Source organism: Acartia tonsa, chromosome 11 (assembly GCF_053477335.1).
Source record: "Acartia tonsa isolate MP-2025a chromosome 11, ASM5347733v1, whole genome shotgun sequence".
Lineage (NCBI taxonomy): Eukaryota > Metazoa > Arthropoda > Copepoda > Calanoida > Acartiidae > Acartia > Acartia tonsa.
In genome coordinates this window covers 3,945,642-3,966,867 of record NC_137270.1, presented here as the reverse complement: position 1 = coordinate 3,966,867, position 21,226 = coordinate 3,945,642, and the positions used below count along the sequence as shown (strand labels likewise).

Genomic DNA, 21,226 nt, shown 5'->3' with positions numbered 1-21,226 from the left:
TTCTAGTCATCCAGCTTGATTTTTAAAATTATAATATGACGAATCCACTGAGGCTTACACGCGGCTGACGCACGGATGCCGAGCCCTGAAATTTTTGATAAGTTAAACGCACATAATGTGGTTTATAAACTATTAGCGAGGAAAGTATTCTAAAAACAAATCAAGAAGTAAACCAGATTGTTAGCAGAATGTCTGCACGTCCATTTAAAATATAAAACATGTTGCTTTGTAACCTTTTTAACAACAATTTTTTATGTAATATGATTATAATATTATCTGATTTTTGAATACTGATTCCTATTACAATAAGGTACAAGCGTCTCTATAATAAAGTCCTAAGAATGTAAGTATGTCCTTAAACAATATACTGTATTTACTGAAAATTTTGTTCAGACTTGTACATTTAAATTCTGCTTTTTCAGTTCTTTTTTCTCAGTTTTCCCTAATTTTATGTAGACTTTATTCACGGTTGAATGCACACAATAATTAATTTCTGTAGGGGGACAGGGATATGTGCTTATGGATACATTTTATTAAAGGGACTGTGCACAAAATTTTTTCTCATCTTTAAATCATTGAATTCACACATTAATTAATTTCTGCAGGGTGACAGGGACATGTGCTTATGGTTACTAAGGGACTAAATTAATTAATTTATTAAATATCAAATCTTAACAGATATTTTTAAGTTTATGTTGTTTTAAGCACTCTTTACATACAATAATTGAATTTTTTTGCGCACTCTCTTTAAGTATTTTATGTTACCACGTATACATTCTTCATGGCTGAATGCACACAATATTTAATTCCTACAATAATGTTTTGATCTCTAGCAATATGGGGCAGAGTAAAGAAATCTGGACTTCATGTTTTTTACAGCTGCAAATCACAGGAACCAAAATTTGGTTCTTTTATCCGTCTTTGTCTTGAACTGCCATTTTTAAAAACAACTGATTTGAAAATTGGATTACAGCTAATATAGAAAAATCCGCAACGAAACTTAAACATGAACGGTGCATAGCATTTGCTGATTCCACCATCCAATATATAAAACGAGAATATAGCGATATTAATAGTTTAAATACGGGGAATGCCTTGACCTAAAACAGGCGCAACTTATTACCATGCACAGTTAGGACTTCCAGACAAAGGTCATGCAATTAAAGAGATAGTTGTCTATTGGGTGTTACTTTACTTAATACCTTGGGCGATTAAGTGCGTTACATTGCAATTCACACGCTGAGTATGTTCAAGGTGGCGCGGAAAGAACTTGTACTCGAAGCGTCATCTAGCCCCTAAGAGGTCAATTTGTTTACCTTCCAAAAATTCGCAGTTTGGAATGGACACCTTGCAATGTTTTCTCTATATGAGTATACAATAACATGCCACTACTATACAATACTACAGTACACACTACAGTACACACAAATATTACTATACTTAGTATCTCAGTTAGACTAACACATAGATCCAAATATTTTTTAAAATCCTTCTATGAAATCACAGCAGATTTATTGGTAAGAATCGATATTATAGCTTTCCCCCTTCCATTTTTCCTTCCTTTCCCCCACAAATGTACACTTCAAAGGCTCAATGTACACTTTTTTTTTGTACACATTGATCTAAAAAAAATCTGGCAACTATGATGAGATCCCTGCAGTTAGTTAAGTATCGTGCTAGTATTAACACCTTACAAATATATTTCTTATTTATTGATATAGAGAGTTGTGGAATTTAGAGGAGAATGGCGTTGACTAACCCCGCACAGATTGTCATCTTTATTAATGGTAATATTTTTTAAATCATAAAAAGTCATTTTTTTTAGTTTGTTTGTCCGTTAAGACCTTGCAAACAACTGAACCGATTGAGTTCTCCAATTCAGGGAAGATTTATGTAGTTACGGGGATGGTTTTAGGCTATTTTTCTGCCCCCTCCTTCCCCCATCGAATAGAGTACCATTAATGCTAGGGGCTCATCCTGGGATTGATGTATTTCATTGAACTTTCTCAAAAAAAAACTACTGATGTTATAATTGCTTTAAAATTAAAGTGTTTTGGGAAAAGAAAGGTTTAATGGTCTTGATCTAAAAGTACAATATAATTATACTAGCGGCTACGCCCCTAGAGGCCTCTAGTGGCACTTTAAATGTTTTTTTTTCTAAATAATACGATACCTATTTATGTTTCTTTCAAGTCATTACAATATCTTGCTTTGTTGCTCTATAGGTAAAAAATCTCTTGGGAGGGTGTTGGACATTGGTACCCTCCCCCAAAATAGTTATATACCTTACAGGGACCTATGAGAAGCTACCCTGTTAAGAAGAGCCTTCAGTACACAAAAAAAGAAGGAAAGATAGACAAATTAACATCCTATTACTTTATTATACGGATTTAATTAATCACAATTTGATAAAAAAAATAGGTATACCTGTCATAAAAGGGTTAAACGAATTTTGAAAGATTAGTTATATATTTTGCCAAAAGGTGTAAAATTTGATTTAGTTGAGATTCTTCAGTTTGTTGAATAATTTTAAAAAAAACCTAAAAAGAACAATTAATTTAGTTTAGTAAAAAATTTAAGTTTGAAATATGGCAAAAGCATTTGTAAAAAAATTTGTAAAATTAAAACAGTGATTATATTTATTATATTTTTTTAATAATAATAAATTATGTGATTGTTTTATTAAATACTGAGTTAAGGCCTATCTATCTATCTAGCTAACTATCTATCTATTTATCATTCAATTTATATTCAATCTATCTATCTAGGACAGGAAGACATTTAAAAGTAATTTGTCAATTTGACCACCTCTTTTAATAACTTTCTCATGAACCAAGTTATAAAAAGCGATGCTTTACTATAATTAGGCTTGGTCCGTCCGTCCGTCTGACCTTAATAGATAGATCTTTTAATATATATACACATCGTAAAATTGTCCTATCGATTTAAAACTTAGCATTCCTTAAACAATTAGGTACAATTTAGGAAGCTTAGCAACACTATATAATTTGTTAATAGAAAGTCCATTTAAAACATGCTGATCTTTTTATCATATACCTATCCTATCTGATTTTTTGGAATAATGATTCCTATGACAACAAAGCTGATTTATTGACTATATATTTTTGGTTGTAAATTTTTGTTTTTTAAGAGAATCTTTTTGTACTGGTTAGACAAATATAGAAAATATTGAGTTTAAATAAATTCGTGACTGTATTGCGTGATTTCATTTTATACTTTTTGTTGTACTAGCGGCTTCGCCCCTAGCCTCTAGGGGCTTTCCCCAAGAGGTTTTATCAAACCAATTTTTCGGTTTTTTAAATTTCTTTTTTTTGGGGGGGATGGTATTTTTTTTTCTTTTTTGGGGGGGGTTGGGGGTGTCCCACCCCCCAAGAAAATATTTATAAACCTTCCTGGGAACTATGAGAAGCTACCCTGTTAAGGATAACCCGATTGATTCAGCGGTTAGCGAGATCCTTCGCTACAAACAAACAGACAAACAAAGAGACAGACAGACATCGTTCTACTTTGTATTATAGATGGAGAAAGGGGACATTGGGCTGTTTATTACACTAGTTTCCAAAGTTTTACAAGAACGCTATTTAATTCGTTGGCTCAACAACTTTGGGTACTTTTATTGGATTTTGGTTGGTTGGTTCATTTAGTTGAGTGTCCAAATATTCTAACCACTAAGTGTAATCTACAAAAGGGGTAAATTTGTGTATTATCATTTGGGATGCATATCAATTTACCCGCCATTGTCTTATCCCTTTAGATCACTGATATAATTATGCTATTTTACCGCTTCTTTGGCTTAACTTATTGAGCAAAGCAAGGAAATCCAAGAATAGAAAATAGGAAGATAAATTGTGTGTGTGTATGTGTGTGTGCTAGTGTGTGGTTGTGTGTGTGTGAATCTGTTAGTTTTCTCCCATTCTTTTATTTCTAGATTATCAGTTTGTAGGTATTCTTCAAAGGGTTAGTCTGTCCGCCCATAATTCCTATAGACTTGTTAGAATTGTTCTGTTGATTTCAAACTTAGCTTTATTAATTTCTTCAATCCAATTTAAAAAGTGTTGTAGCTTTATACTCATTACCAGATAATTTTAAGATTCATTAAAAACTTGATTTTTAGAACATTGATTTCTAGGACGATTAGGCACATTGGTTTAAGCAAAACCTCTCTGTTATCAAGTCTTAAATTGTAAGTATGTCCATATTAGGTTTCCTCTAATTTTTTACAGGGAGGGAGGGGACATTGGGCTGTTTATTACATTAGTCCTCATAGTCTTACAATAACGTTTTCTTATTCGCTAGCTTCACAAACTTGAAGACTTTTATTGCATTTTTATTGTTTGGTTCAATTGTCCAAACGTTTCAACCACTGAGTGTAATCTAAATACAGGGTAATTAGTGTATTATCATTGTGGAAGTACATCAATTTATCGGTTTTATCCCTTTATATACCTGAAATTTTGGATATATTTTTGCTTAATTTTTATTAAACATTAAATACATCGTTAGCCTAAATTTGTTTATTTGACCGTCTGATTTGCGAAGCTTTGCTTTTATGAATGTTGTCGTCCTTGTTTTTTTTAGTTTGAAAGCCGAGCTATGACGCAACCCAATCTTTCCCACTTTTGTATTAATTTTGTTGGAACATGATTCCAGTTACGTCATATTTTTCTTTCCCGAAAAAGGGAAGGGGGGAAGAACATATCTTCAAAAGAGATGGGGAAAACCCCCTTTTCTCCCATCTCTTTTTTTCTCCCCCCTTCCCTTTTTCGGGAAAGAAAAATATGACGTAACTGGAATCAATTCTGTGTACCAATAAGGAAACAGTGTAGGTACAATTTGGTCATATTATTGATTAGAAAGTGTACACATTTAGTTACAAAATAGCAGTTTTTTTGAATAATTTAAATAAAAATTAGTCTTTGAATAGTTGAATTTCTTAGGATAAATCTTTGCATTGGGAAAATTTTGCGATTCAATTATATATCCTTCAATATAAAGTAGTAAGTTTTGTCTATAGCTTAAGATTTCGACTAATCCGATTGAGTTATCCATTTTATGAAAGCTTCTTGTAGGTCCCGGGATGGGGCAGGCTAGTTTTTTTTTAATTTTAGATCTCAGTATTTTGATGGTTTTAGGCTATTTTTCTGCCCTAGATGCTGCTAGGGGCGCATCCACTTTTCTGCAATCATATAAAACTTAATATAAACCAAAATCTTTTAAGTTGGATGGATTATTTTGTCTGATTGACCATCTATGCCAATACATCTATAGATAGCAAAGATGTCAACACTCTGTTTGTTCTATCCTTGCCCTGGGAGAAAGGGGACATTGAGCTGCTTAAAATACTAGTACCTAAAGTTTTATGTATATTGTATAATAACGTTTTTTATTCTTTTGAGTTACAACTTTGGGGACTTTCATTGAATTTTGATTGGTTGGTTCATTAAAATGAGTGTCCAAACGTTTCAACCACTTATTGTAATCTACATAAGGGGTAATTTTGTGTATCATCATTGGGGTTGTGTACGTTAATTTATCGGCCATTGTCTTATCCCTTTAGTTTCCTGATCCTTGCCTATTAGGTCTTTCTGTCTAAATAAATCTCGATAACTGCTTCCTATACATCCCAGAGTTTTTTTTATAGTAATTTTGGGGGAGATTACCTACACACCCACACGAGAAATCACTCCAATAAAAAAGTAATCCTCTCAAGATATATTATTTCTTAGGAAAAACTAATTTTAAATGGAAGATCTACTGTTTTTGTTCCATTAGAAGCTTCTAAAAGGCGTTGCTGCTAAAATAAAAACAAAACTATAGTTAAATCTTACATAACAATACTTTACAATAATAAGTTACAAATAGATTTATTTTTATCATAGAGTACAATGATAAAAACTATTGATAATTAATGTTTTTTCAGAGTACAATAAGTACTTTCACTCAAAGTACCCTGGTAACCCCTCTCATTTAAAAAAAATAAATTGAATATAATTGGGGAGGTGAGAGGATAGAGGGTCAGGTTAGGTTACATTTGGTTATATTTAGCCCCGTAGGATTAGGGCCCTTTGCGGGGTGGAAAGAGGAGAAAACTACCTCCCCTCATTTTTAATTTAGTAGAAAAGTAAGGAAGGATGGGATATAAGTTTTGGACCTACTGAGCTATAATGGATATATTATTACTTGGATGTTACATCAGATTTTCATATTTGCTAATAAATGTTTGCAGTGGGCTAAAATAACGATAACCCCGATTTCCTTCCCTCCTACTGGATGAACGAACTGACCAATAAAAAAGTTCCATAAGACCAACCTAAATTGACGACATTTTTTCCCCTGTCATAATATCTAGTATATTTTTATATCCATTTTAGCAATTTGTTTAAACATTTATTTAGTTAGACATTTTGCACCGCAACTTAAAAACATTCTCATGGACTAGGGATGGTTCATCCCAAAAAATACATGATTTAATTATTTTCAACTAAGAAAATAATGGGTGCTTTCTGTTCAATTACTTGTCGACTCTTATTACCCCCATTATTTTTAAAATAAATTGAAATTAATTGGGGAAGAGGGGGACAATTTTTTCCACTATGCTTAACCATTACAATGGGCTACCATTTACTCAATACAACCTATCCTAATCTGACCAAAAATAGTAAAGAAACAAAGGAAAAACTCCCCCCCCCCCCTATTTTTAATATATCTTAAACATATAGGGAGAGAGATGTATTTCTGTAAAATAACAAGGCACTTTAAGCTGAATAGCCAAAATATGTATATTTAAAAAAAAAACTTTTTATTTGAATGGGGTAAAACAGTTTTCTTTATCTTTGAGATGAACCATCCCTTCTCCCTTATAAGTCTACATATGTCTTAAATTACTATCTATTGACCCCATTGCCTTGTTACTAAGGCTTTTGAAGGCGAGGCTTTTCTATAATTCAAAACTGATTCTTATAACAATGTTGTAAGCGAAACATCTTTAATCAAGTCCTAAAAATGTAAGTATGTCCTTAAACAGTATCCTGTAATTTAGCAATTGATTTTTGTTTCGACCTCTATGTTATTTATATTCGGCTTATTCAGTTCTGACACTCTACAAGTGTTAAAGATCGTTCGTCCTACCATTTCAGAGCTTCGCTGTCATGGATGTTGTCGTCTTTGTTACACAAGAAGAGAGTTTACACGACACATTACAATCTTTCCCGATTTTGTATTAATTTTGCGGAACATGATTCAAGTTACGTCATATGTTTCTTTCCCGAAAAAGGAAAGGGGGGAAGAAAATCTCTTCAAAAGAGATGGGGAAAACCCCCTTTTCTCCCATCTCTTTTTTTCTTCCCCCTTCCCTTTTTCGGAAAAGAAAAATATTACGTAACTGGAATCATGTTCCGCAAAATTAATACAAAATCGGGAAAGATTGAATTGTGTCAGTTTACACGATAAGTTAACATGGATGGCAAAATCCAGAAACTCAAATCTCAACATATCAGACGGTTAGACAAACAAATATTAACAAATAAAGTGTAGCAACGCGTTTAATATTTAACTCATTTAAAATTCTAAATAAATTTCAGTATAAATCTGATTTTTATTAATTAATTATACCTATCAAAGTCTTAAAGAACTAGAAGTTACACCTTTGGAAGTTAAAGTATTATGTTATTTTCAATTAGAAATAAATACTTTATTAATAACAAAATAGCTATGTTTTTTTGGCTATAATGTTATATTTCTAAGCCGCCATTTGACACGTTTTGCTGTTATTGTTGCATGCATTGGCTGTTTTTTTTTCTTTCTTTAGATATTTCTTCCTAGATTTTTTTTCTAAACAACCCAATATAAAAAAGGGTAATTATGTCACTAAGAATTGCATCATTGAAGCAGAGGCGTCCAAGCTTTTTTTTTTTTTTGGGGGGGGGGTAAATTTTAAATAGGGGGGGTAAAATGAAAAATTTTTTAGCACCCCCAAATTCGTTTGGGGGGGGGGTAATCCCCACTTTATCCCCCCCCCCCCCTTGGACGTCTATACATAAAAGGTTAGCATTGGAATTGGAAAAAAGTATTTTTATAAAATTCAGAGACAAGAAAATTTTCCAAAATCTCACTTCCTACTTTTCCCCCCTTATTACCCACTTCCCTTAAGTTACAAAATTATACCACTAAAATATCCAAATTTTCAGCAATTTCAAATGTAATTAATTTCCTTGGGAAATGTAGCAGAATAAAATAAACTTACTCAAAAATCTTGAAACCTTGTAACCTTCGAAAAACCATTAACTTTTAATCTTTGTATTAGGGTTTGGCCGGATATCCGGTGTGGCCGGATATCCGGCCTGATAGTTTCAATATCCAGTATCCGGATATCCGGTGTGTCCGGATATCCGGCCGGATAGTTTCAATATCCGGCCCAACCCTACTTTGTATATAGGGAAGAAGGTTGGAACAGAGGGATGTGGGCCAACCTATCCTTTGGTGGATTTTATCAGAAATGTGGCCGCACTAAAGGTATGTTTTCAATATTTTCATGCTTGTCTAAGAGTGTTAAAGATCTTTATAGTGCCTTTAAAATTGACGGCATGCAATACAAATGACCAATGATAAGCCAATATACAGAGTAAATTACCAATGGCAGGCTAGTATAAATTTTAATTGACCAAAAATAGGCCTGTATGACGCCATTTCTTATAGGCACTATAAAAAGCTTCAGAGGTGTTGATTAATTGTTGATGAAGATAAAAAACTTCACTATTAAAGGAGTCATAACGGTCCAGCGATTAATGATATCTTTCGGTACAACCACGCATACAGGCAAATAAACAGACAGACAATCTATTACTTTTCTACAATGATTGAACTAAATATGAAATTTTTCACGTTCCAATTAGTAGAAACCTTGTTTTTTTTTGAGTGCACTTATAATCAGGGAGGGAGGGGGCCTTGGACTATAATTTTGCTGGTACCCCAAAGTACTTTTGGTACTAATCATTGATTTAGCTGTCAGTGAAGTAAATCATTCACATATGAAGTAATTATAGCGTCTAATGGGCAAAACATGATGATATGTGATAAATTAATTTTAAAAAAAAAACTGAAACAATAAAAAAAAAAAAAAAAAATGCCTTTAAAATGACAGATTTATCTTTTATTTTCATTATATTTAAAAAAAACAGGATGTCTTTTTTGTCTTCCTAGAGATCCCAGGATGGTTAATAACTATTCTTGTGGAGGGTATCTTCCCCCTCCCATATACATGTATAAATATAAACATAAAATAACTTTTTTGTTGTTGTTGACTATTCAGTTGATATTAAATTATTGTGTAAATTTGGAGTTATATAGTTATTATGTTTGTCTTTAAGCTGAGTCTGTGAAGTGCTTAGGTTTGTTGGTACTTCAGTTGTATTGTTTATTGGTCAGCTGAATCTTAGTTTCCGATTTTGTACTTATAACCCTCATTCTATCTTAATATTTACTACTAGCTAAAAAAGCTTCAAACTTCCAAAAAAAATCAAAATGAGAAAAAAATTAAATTTTGAATGTATAATGTATAAATCGCTTTCCCAAAACTTCGCCTTTCCCTTTGACCAGAGTTTGTAAAATGATGACAGCATCCATTAGTAGCGAAGCACAAACAAAATCATGGCTGAACCGACAAATTGAGTTATAGAGCATATGTTTAGTGGTCATAAAAGAGGGGTAGGAAATGAAAAAAAAAGATAATGATAAATACAGAAAATCACAAAACCTTTGCATACAAATATATAAATTCTTTGTAGCACAACAGAAAGACAGATTGACGGAGTAAGCAAGTTGTATACTGGATGATCATCGGCAAATAATAAAGAACAGCAATCTATCTTAAATCAGAGACAGAGAGAGAGAGAGAGGCCAATGGGCTGTTAATTTCACTAGTCTCTAAAGTTTTATAATAAATTTTCTTATTTGTTAGCTTAACAACTTTGGGGACTTTTCGTGAATTTGGATTGGTAGGTTTATTAAGTTAGGTGTCCAAACATTTCAACCACTAATTGTAATCTACATAAGGTATAATTTTGTGTATTAACATAGGGGATAAAAATAAATTTTTCAGACATTATCTTATCACTTCAGATCCCTAATCTTAAATAGTAGTCTTGAAAATAATTTTTATGTTGTAGGGAACAAAACGAAGCTGCGAGTATGGTTGTTCTGGTGCGTGCACAGTGATCCTGACTGAGTGGGACAGGGAGGGGCAGGTGTACTCCCACAGGACTGTGTCCTCCTGTACCACGCCCCTGGCATCCTGTCACTACAGAAATGTTACCACTGTTGAGGGGATAGGTAAATATGCAGTGATCTAAAGGGATAAGACAATGGCCGATAAATTGATGAACATCACCAATGATGACTCACAAAATTATCACTTATAGAGATTAAAGTTAGTGGTTGAAACGTTTGGACACTTAACTTAATAAACCAACCAATCATAATTCAGTAAAGGTCCCCTAAGTTGTTAATCCAACAAATAAGAGAACGTTATTATAAAGCTTTGGGGACTAGTGTAATAAACTGTCCATTGTCCCCTCTCTTCTTGTGGTAAATATGCCATTAATTAGTTTATCTGATTAATTCCCCTTAGGTTAGGTTTATAATAAAGAAGGTACAACTTCTTATGGTAAAATCCCAACTAACAACCAACCTTTGACTGCACGAGCTTTGTCTAAATGTTCTGACTGTGAAAGGTAATGGGATGCACTTGTTTTTGGTCCCTATAATGATTTAAATAAAAATGCGAAGCATTATAAGTTATAGAATAGAATGACAATCTTTCTGTTGTTATAATTATAAGGCTAGTGGCGAAGTATAGTCGGATATATGTGTGTCTGTCTATCTATATGAAATTTTGTGCATATTGGTTATTTCAGACAGGCAACAGTTTTCATTAGAACTAATGTTGTTATTTTTAGGCAACACTGATAACATGCATCCTATTCAGAAGCTTATGGTTGATACTCATGCTGTTCAATGCGGTTATGATTCGCCAGGTATGATGAGACAAGGACGTCAAAGCTTTTTATTTTTGGGAAAGTAAAAGTAAAGGCGGATTTTATCATCTTAAATAAAGCAGTAAGGTTTCAATATGCAGCTTAAAATTTTAATAACCAAAGAACTTATTGAGTCCTCCACTCAGGGAAGCTTCACATACATCCCGGGATGGTGTTAAGCTATTTTTTTTGTTGTCCTTACCTACTTCTTGTAATACAGAGCTAGTTTTCAACTTTTCCACCAATAATATAATTCCTGCATACTTGGGTAATTTTGTTTATCACAATTATGGGTACATTGATTTGATGCATTGAATATCCTCTTTCATTTTTAAAAGCGAAGCTTTTCTATAATTAGGGTCGGTCCGTCCGTCCGTACGTCCGTCCGTCCGAGATAGATAGCTTTTATTCGTTAATTTAGGCATGTTAGAATTGTCCTATCGATTTTAAACTTTGCATGATGATTCCTGTAGTGGTTGGGAACGATTTAGAAAGCGTAGTAACTCTTTAATCATTACCAGAATGTCCGTACGTCCATTTTAAACATGTCGATTTTTCTACTTTTTTAACAACGAATTTTTAAGTGATATAATTATCCGTTTGATTTGATTTTTGGTATATTGATTCCTGGGACAACAAAAAAACAATATTATAAGCGAAGCAACTCTATAATCAAGTCCTAAAGATGTAAGTATGTCCATAAACATTATCATGTATCAAGCAGTTTTTCAACAAATATACTTACAATATTGCTTCGACTCTTCTTATTTTTCAATTCAGACACTATACAAGTGTTAATGTCCGTTTGTCCTACCGTTTCAGTGCTTCGCTTTTATGGATGTTGTCATCCTTGTTTACCTTAAAACCTTACTGACTTGTACTTTTGTAGGTTTTGTTGTTTCCATGCTGGGCTTGCTGCTGAACAACCCTCAGCCCACCATGAAAGATATCGAGGTCAGCTTGATCGGCAACCTGAGCAGGTGCAACGGTTACAGAGCCATCTTCCAGGCATTCAAGCAGTACACTGAGAGGCCCTCCGATGAGAGGGAGAAATTTGAAGCTGGTCTGCCTGATTTAAAACAGGATGTCCTTGAACCTGTTACCTTTGTGTCCCCCAGCTGCAAGTGGTCCATCCTGCCATCCTTCTCATGGTTGAAGCCAATGCAAATGAGGGAACCAAATGGAATTCTGGTGTATGGTATTCCTACTACTACAGAACTCATTGACTGCACCTATGTGTTTGATCTTTCAAGAGCTGAAAACTCTAAGAAGCAGATGAAGGGTAGCATTGACTTCCCTGCTAATACAACCATTACTGCTTTGATCAAGAAGCTTCAACAGAACACTGATAAAACAAATGCTCTGGTTATGACTGAGGTTTGCAGGGCTCTTGGAGGAGTCAAAACTCTTCAGTACAGAAATGCAAGAGCTATTGGTGATGCTCTTACTGACTGCAATGAGGTCAAATCAATCATGGCTGCTCTAGATGCCACTGTCAGCATCCAAGAGAGTGCACAATGCAAGCTTAAAAAGGTGTTTGGATCTGATGTCACTGTTCCTCTTAAGAAAGTTCTTGGAGAAGGTGATATTAGATACTCCTCCATCAAGTGTGTAAGCATTCCCAATGTGAAGAATGGTCAAGTCTTCCTGCATGAGACTGTCGGTGACCGTCAAGCTAATGGTACCAACCTCAACTTTGCTTCTGTTTTGTTGCAATGTGATGGAAAGGTTATTGACTCTATGGAACTCTGTGCTGGGAACTCAGGCAAAGTTAAGGTGCTTCATACAGCCTCAGGACTTGTCAAAGGATCTGAGCTTGACAATGCTGGTCTGGCTGATAAACTCAAGGAGCTAACAACTGACAAACTTCAAGCTGGTCTTATTGCCAAACTTTGTCATAACATTTCAGGCATGGCTGGTCTTAATGAGGATGCTAAATTGGATTGTATCAAAGCAAGAATTGGCACCAGGAGGTTTGCTGAATCTACCCAATATAGGGAGCATGTTTCAGAAAAGATTGAGACACCCACACCACTTGGCAGACCTATTCCTACTCTTCAAGGCTATCAGTGTACTACAGGACAAGCTATCTTTACTGAAGATCTTCCTGCGTATGCAAATGAGCTATTCTTTGCTCCTGTCACCAGCACTATTGCTCATGGAAACCTTATTAGCATTGATGCCGAGGCTGCCCTGAAAGTTGATGGTGTTGTTGATTTTGTTTCATTCAAGGATGTCAGACAGGGAGGCAATCAATTTAAAATCAAGGACCATGAGGATGAAATTGTTTTTGTTGAGAAGCTTATTGAACATGAGGGTCAACTGATTGGTGGTGTTGTTGCAGTTAATGAGCATGTTGCTCGCATGGCAGCTGCCCTTGTCAAGGTTGAGTGTGAAGAATTGAAACCCATTGTCACCTTGGAGGAAGGTGTTGCTGCACAAATAATTATGACAGGTGAAGGACAAGTTAAATGTTTTGAGAAAGGAGATGCTGAAGCTGCTCTTCGAACTTGTCAGCATGTCATAACTGGAACTATCAAGACAACTCGCCAAGAGCATTTCTATTGTGAAAGTGCATCTGCTTTGGTTGTGCCAACTGGTGAACATGATGAAATTGAAGTTTACCTTCCATCACCAGGACAATTTATGGCCCAACATTCCGTTGCTCAGGTTCTTGGACTTTCTTTCCACAAGGTTATGTGCCACACTCGAAGAATTGGTTGCAGCTACGGTGGCAAGCTTGGCAGACTCATTCCCTATGTTGCAGCTGTTGCAGTAGCTGCCAAAAAGTTGGGCAAACCTGTCAGAAGCAAGATGACAAGAGACGAAGACATCCGTATTATGGGACAGAGAGGTGAGTTTGGATCAACCTACAAGCTTGGTATCACTGATGGGAAGATCCAGGCTGCCGTTGTTGATGTTCAGAAGAATGCTGGCTGGAATTCTGATGCTTCTGCTGATATTACATCAACAGCACTTGCCCACATGGACAGTGGATATGACTTCCCCAATTTCAAAGTATCTGGAGAGGCATACAAGACCAACACTCCAAGTAATACAGCTTTCAGGGCATATGGAGCTCCTCCTGCTGTTACTATCACTGAAAACATGATCTTTGATGCTTGTGCTGAGCTAGGATATGATCAGATGGAGTTCAGAAAGAACAATCTCCAAAAGGAAGGTTATGTTTCCCATTATGAGCATACCATGGAACCGAGTGATGTTACCATGGACCTTTGCTTAGAAGAGGTTCTCCAGCAAATTGATTACTGCAAGGTGAAGCAAGAGGTTGAAGATTTCAACAACAAGAATACTGTCAAGAAGAGGGGTATTGCTCTCATCCCCAACAAGTATGGTATTGGATTCCCTTTTATGTTTGGCAAAGGTGCTGCTCTCCTTAACATTTACATGGATGGATCTGTACTTCTCCATGTGAACGGTATTGAGATGGGTCAAGGCCTGCACACAAAGTGTGCCCAAATTGCTGCCCATGTCCTGGGCATTGATGTGTCAAGGATCAAGGTTGATGGCAACCAGAATCGTGTGTTGCCCAACCCAATTCCTACAGGTGGCAGTACAGGTGCTGATCTGGCAGGTAATGCTGTCAATGATGCTTGTGTTCAAATGATGGAAAAACTGGCACCGTACAAGAAAGCTCAACCTGAGGCTCCCTGGGAAATGTTGATTGGTATGGCGTTTGTCACAGGTACAAATCTATCCACAACCGGATACTTCCAGCTGCCTGCGGACAGGTACACTTTTGATCCCAGTACTGGAAAGGGCAGAAGATGGTGGTATTACACTTGCGGTGCATCATTTGCTATGGTAGAGGTTGATCTTTTGACTGGTCAGCATTCCCTTCTCAAAGCAAATATTGTCTACGACATTGGCGAGTCTCTGAACAAAGCTATTGACTGTGCCCAGATTGAGGCAGCATTTATCCAGGGCTATGGTTATCTCACCATGGAGGACACAGTATTTGACAGTCAGGGCAAGCTTGTAACACGTGGTCTGGACGAGTATGCCATCCCCAGCATTGCTGACTGTCCCCCAGAATTTGATGTAACCCTGCTGCGAGGCAACAAGGAGGTGGATGGTGTGCTGTACTCCTCCAAGGGTATTGGAGAGCCTCCATTCTTCTCTGGCCAGACTGTATTCTTTGCTATCAAGGACGCACTGGTGGCAGCTAAGAAAGCCAAGGGCAAGAGTGGAACTGTGAATCTTTTGACCCCAGCCACTCCCATCAATGTTCTGACCGCTCTTGAACAGTGCTAACTGGTTGAAATTAAAATTTTATTGTATTCCACATATTGTATTTCTAAACTTTGGATAATCTAAAAAACAAAATAAAAAAATCTTATATTATATGATAGTAATTTCGATTGTTATTTTTTGCTATTTTTATATTTGATGTTTAATTGTTTATGAATAAAAACTTGAGAAATTCTCATTATTATATTTACATATGTATATGTTAAATGTATATCATGTAATATGTATAAATTGTTGAAAATATATTTACTAATCCTCATCAACCTATTGTCCAAAAAACCAGACGGACAGACATACAAAAATAAACAAATGTAGAGTAACAACGCATTTAATATCAACATTATTAACTATTTTGAACAAAATTTCCGTACAAAATCCCAAAATTACATATATTTACATGCTTACTATGGACATATTTACATTTAAGGCTTGATCATAGAGAATTTTCCTTTTTAATATTATACCAAATCATCCTAGTAATCCATATTTCAAAGCTGAATGAATATCTAGGGTAATATATGTACTTGAATGCCTTTAATAGAGATTAGACTATAAAAGTTTTAAAGATTTTTAATCAATATAATAGATTTGAAATCTGCATAAAATTTTAAGGATTTTTTATAAAATTCGTTTTTTATATAATTCTTTATTTAAAGGCGCAAATACGATTTAAGTTAATAAATTTTGACCAATAGGATAGCTGGATTGGAAACTACCTACGCTCTAATTGGTTGAATGATGTACGTCACTTAAGCTTCTCCAATCAGAGCGCAGATAGTTTTCAATCCACCAATCACAGATCTCAAAATTATTTAACTTAATTTGTATTTGCGCCTTTAAATAAAGAATTATATAAAAAACTAATTTTATAAAAAATCCTTAAAATTTTATGCAGATTTCAAATCTATTATATTGATTAAAAATCTTTAAAACTTTTATAGTCTAATAGAGATGTTGATTCTTGAATTCATGTTTGGCATAATTCACGCAACCTTTGAACATTAAAGTAACACTATAGAGGGAGAAGATTTTAAATCACTGTATGTCCTCACCGCGTGAACCCCCTGTCGACTTTCAATTGGGTCTGCGAATATCAGTCAATAGCGTGAGAATTATTAACACAGTTAAATCGTTACAAAAGCAATACACTAGCTAGCAGACAAAAAAGATTCCCAACTCTGGATTAGATGCGAGGAGAAGTATGAAAGGCATCCACCAAAAAGATTGATAGACGTATTTTTATGACTTTCCGCTGTCCCTAAAAAACAGTAATTATATTTTCCCCCCAAAAGGCATTAATTTGTAATCTTATTTTTTGCTGTTTTTTTAAAACTAAAAGTTAAGGTAGGGACGAAGCCTGCATGAAGCCAACATATCTCTTATTATTTAAAGTAGTAAGGGTCACTTGTCTGAAGCTTAAGATCTCTACTGTATCGATTGGATCATTTATTTTAGGTAATTTTCACCTACGTACTGTGATGGTTTTAAGCTATTTTATTTTCAGATTCAAGTCTTGGGATGGTTTTAAGCTATTGTTCCGGCCCCTCTCTGCCCCTCTAAATAAAGAGCCCCTAGATAATAGGGGCGTACCTGTGTTGAAATGCACTTAACTGCATAAGTCATAAGAATTGTTTTCATTCAATAAAAAATTAAGTAGCGCCTAATCAATTATTTGAAAGATAGTTTTAACGAGCAAACCTTCTCTTTACTTATAGTGAGACTATAAGTCTCTCTGTATGGCCGGACGGATAACTATTTTGATAAATTATAGAATGTTGTAATTGCAATGTGATTTTAAAAGAATCGCTGGATTATGCAATATGCATAGCATCTTTTTATATAACTTATACTTAAAAATATGTACACTTTTTAGTAGTTAATTATTCTAAAAATCAATACAGGGTGAAGCTGTATTGATGTTATTGAATGCTTAACTGTTTTATTCAAGGATATACACAGTGCCTTCGAAGGTGCTTTGACTCTAGTGTCAGAACCTAAATTGGGACATAGTGTATTTAATTACCCTAGGTTAGGTAACTTCATTTCACTTTTCAATAAAATCTAAAATGCAGCGGTTTTTGAGAAAATTAGATTTAAAAATTTCAAGTTCAATTTTCACCCACTTTCAAATTTAATTTTCTCAAAAACTGCTGCATTTTAGATTTTATTGAAAAGTGAAATAAGGTTACCTAACCTAGGGTAATGACATGCACTATGTCCCAATTTAGGTTCTGACACTAAAGTCAAAGCACCTTCAAAGGCACTGTGTATATATATGATTCTGTTATTTTCTACTTAACCACCTGTACAAGCATTTGTAAAACATAACCAATAGAGCTTATAAATTCAATGAAGAAATACTTAAATGCATTTCAGTACATAAAACTTTTAAATTATGTTATTCTACATTTAGTATAGACAAATAATTAAGCTATTAAATTACCTTATCTGGTCTAGGGTTGGGCCGGATACCGGATATCCGGCTGATTTCAAATGCCGGATATCCGGCAAATATCCGGTTATCCGGCCAAATTACCGGATATCCGGCCGGATAACAGGCCAAATTACTACATATTAAAGTATCAAAAAAGGATATAGTCCCTTTTGTAGCAACGCACCTTAAGAGGCGATTCGTTGTATTTTTAAAATTGCTTTTAATAGGTTATTTTAGGTTAGGTTAGGTTATATTTAGTTAGGTGATTGCCCCGCAGGGTTAGGCAATTGGCCCCGCAAGGTTAGAGTCCCCCGCAAGGGGCTAGAAATAGGAGGAAAGCTACTGTGAAAATACGAATAATCGCTCCTTAAGGGTCATTGCCACAAAGTGAAAGTGCAGAAAAATAATTTAAAACCTTACAACGACTTTTTTATAAAAATGAAACAGCCTAAAACCACCCTGGGACCTATAAGAAGCTTCACTCTAAAGGAGAACCATATCAGTTCAGCGGTTAGCCAGATCCTTCGCTACAGACAAAAAAAGCTTACTACTTCGTATAATAGGATAAAATTAAGATTAAAACTTAAAAATTGAGTAAGTATTAAATGATCTTTCTTCTTAGCAAATAAATCTAATGAACTATTACTTCCCTCAATCTGTAATATCAACCCCTAACGGTTGGAGGATGGGCGGGGATGTGGCGTTGAATGCCTGCCCCCCCCCCCTCTGTTTTTTTTCTATCCCATTTTCTGTGTATAAAAGGTAGAGGGCTATAACTAAGTGACTTTCGAAATATGGGTATTACACATAACTGAGAGTTGAAATTTTTTTAATACCTCCTTCCTGGCGGGCACAGGATGCCAGCAAATCTGGTAAGGTCATTCAGATAAAAAGTAAAAATATTTTTTTACTTAAACAAAGCATTTCATGTTATCTAATACTAAAATATCATATAGGTGTTCAAGTTGATTTCAGGTTCCAGGTATAATCCTGCAAGTCCTGAACCTCCAGGTCTCCAGAAATCTTTAAACGGTTCCTGTGACCGCAAATTTTTACTTGAAGATTTCAAATTTTAAACTTAGGCTTTTTTTATATATCTTCATGACATATTACAATTTCATAAAATCCATTGCTGTTTACCTGCAAACCGTCGGTTTGCGACTGGCAGCTGCCAAGTACTGCTGCCACCGCCAAAATTTATGTTTTGAGATTTCTAATATAAAATTTACATAAAGATAAACATATTCAGAAAAAATTACAGCCATTTAAGATTAAAAAAAAACAGAGATTTTTGTTGTAAAATATAAAAGATTATATTGTCGGATATCCGGCTGGATAGTTTCAATATCCGGTATCCGGCCGGATGTTGAAAATGGCCGGATATCCGGCCACACCGGATATCCGGCCCAACCCTAATCTGGTCCTATGAAATTTTTTTGTTTAAAAAAGATTTCTCAATTGTGATTTATTTACCCTTCACAATTTTTTTAAAGAATTTCCCATACTTCAAATAACCAGTTGTAAACAAATATATTTTGATGCTATGAAAAGCAACATTGTAAAGGAGAACCATATCAGTTCAGCAGTTAGCAAGGACCTTTGGTACTAATAGACAGACACATAGATATAATGTTACTTTTATATAATGATAGCTATATTTTCTATTTCAGAATTTAAAATATTTATTTAAAAAACACTGCATGTTTCTTAAAGTAAATCCAAAATTTTCACATCCTTATCTTGGGCAACGCCTTTTTACAATTACATTCAAAGATGGTCTGGCAAAAAGCTCATCCTTTGCTTCACTGGGAAGCTATTTTCATGGCAAAGAGGCCACAACACCTACCGACCCCAAAAAATATTTCAAGTAAATAGACACTCCCAAACACTTGCTGACTACTAGTTCAATCTTTGGTATTATTCTATTAGGATTTTTTGTTTCAATCATGAAAATTTTGTTACACCCCTCCTCCCCCCCAACAGAATTATGACAGAAAAGTAAAGATTAATTATAGAAATTATTTTTAATTCGATTCATTACAATTTTGTATTTCTTAAATTCAAATAATACAAAAATAAAAATTACTAAAGATAAAAAAGTGAATAATTATTATTTGTTTGGTCTTTTTTTACATCTACACTGACATACTTTTCTCACAGCTGTAGGCTGAAGTATTATTTTCATATTATGCATCTAATACCAAAAATAATAAAAAATCATGATTGGTATAGTATTACTCCAGTAATTTTTATACCTCACTTTCTCAGCTGTAGGATAAAGTATAATTTTTTCATGTTATTGTAGTAAATCTTTTATTGTTAATCAAACAAAGAAAATTATATGACAAGTGATAAATTACATTTTTATTTAATTTCTTTTATAAAGTGAACTATTTATGTGAAAAAATAAGTCAAATGTAAGATATAAGGTCACAAACACAATAGAAAAAAATGGTAATATATATGAAAAAATTTGAAATGAACAATGAAAAGTTAGAAGAGACGTATTCAAATCAAAATTAATATCTAAATATAGTTAAGCTGATCTAAAACTAGGGCCTGTAATTCAGGAAATGTAATTGTAAGTGACTCATTAGAATGTGTGTCAAAAATCATATATTCTATCTTATCTCCATTTGTTTATTATATTTGAAGTTTAAACGCATATTACTCAGGGATCTAAAGGGATAACACAGTATCCGATAAATTGATGTACATCCTCAATGATGATGTACAAAATTTCCCCTTCTGTTGATTGCAGTTAGTGGTTAAAACTTAGAACAGTCTTAAAAATTGTTGAGCCAAAAATTGATAAACGTTATTATAAAAATTTGGGGACTAGTTTATTAAATAATGTCCACCACTTTTAAATTAACTGCCTAAAAAAAGAATGATGGAGGATTTTTTGTTTTTGGGGGGTTTGGGGGTATCCCACACCCAAGAAAATAGCCTAAAACCACCACAGGACAAGTAGGTAAATTCCCTGAATAGTAGAATCAAATCGGTTCAGTGATTACCGAGATCTTAAGGGACGAGCGGACAGACGGACGGACAGACATCCAACTATTTTCTATTACAGATAGTAATGACTTTTTCTCATATTCATTCGAATCCGGTGGACAGGAACCGGTTCTCATCAATACGAAAAAACTATGTCTAGCATCGTATTATAAACCGCTTTCTACGAATATAGAAATGTACAATCATAAGATTAAAACCATTTTTTAGCCCGTGCCTTTGGCACCTCGGGGCTAAAAAAACTTGTTTTAATCTTATAATTGTACATTCTATATCCGCGGAAAGCGGTTTATAATACGATGACAGAAATAACTATTAATACACATAGATCCTGTTTGTCGCGCATATTTTGAACAAACTTGCCCTTATTTTATTAAGAAAACCTATATGAGTGAAAAATTCGAGGAAAATTTTAACACAGATTTTCTTTTTAACTGTCAAAAACAACAAA

General features: G+C 34.4%; 1 protein-coding gene across 1 annotated transcript; it reads left to right on the top strand.

The window, feature by feature from the left end:
* Positions 1-1,645: 1,645 nt before the first annotated feature.
* LOC145332435 (xanthine dehydrogenase/oxidase-like) lies at positions 1,646-15,582 on the top strand. Its single transcript, XM_080177430.1, has 5 exons — positions 1,646-1,787; positions 8,456-8,532; positions 10,185-10,347; positions 10,974-11,051; positions 11,941-15,582. The coding sequence occupies exons 1-5, from the start codon at positions 1,745-1,747 to the stop codon at positions 15,324-15,326; spliced, it is 3,747 nt and encodes a 1,248-aa protein (XP_080033556.1). The 5' UTR covers positions 1,646-1,744; the 3' UTR covers positions 15,327-15,582.
* The last annotated feature ends 5,644 nt before the right edge of the window (positions 15,583-21,226 follow it).

What these genes read in the sequence shown, in the direction of transcription:
- LOC145332435 (XM_080177430.1), top strand. Translation starts at nt 1,745, where the DNA reads ATGGCGTTGACTAACCCCGCACAGATTGTCATCTTTATTAATG. An exon ending in GAAATGTGGCCGCACTAAAG is followed by an intron (nt 8,533 to 10,184) that starts GTATGTTTTCAA and finishes TTTATGTTGTAG; the next exon opens with GGAACAAAACGAAGCTGCGA. An exon ending in ATGCGGTTATGATTCGCCAG is followed by an intron (nt 11,052 to 11,940) that starts GTATGATGAGAC and finishes GTACTTTTGTAG; the next exon opens with GTTTTGTTGTTTCCATGCTG.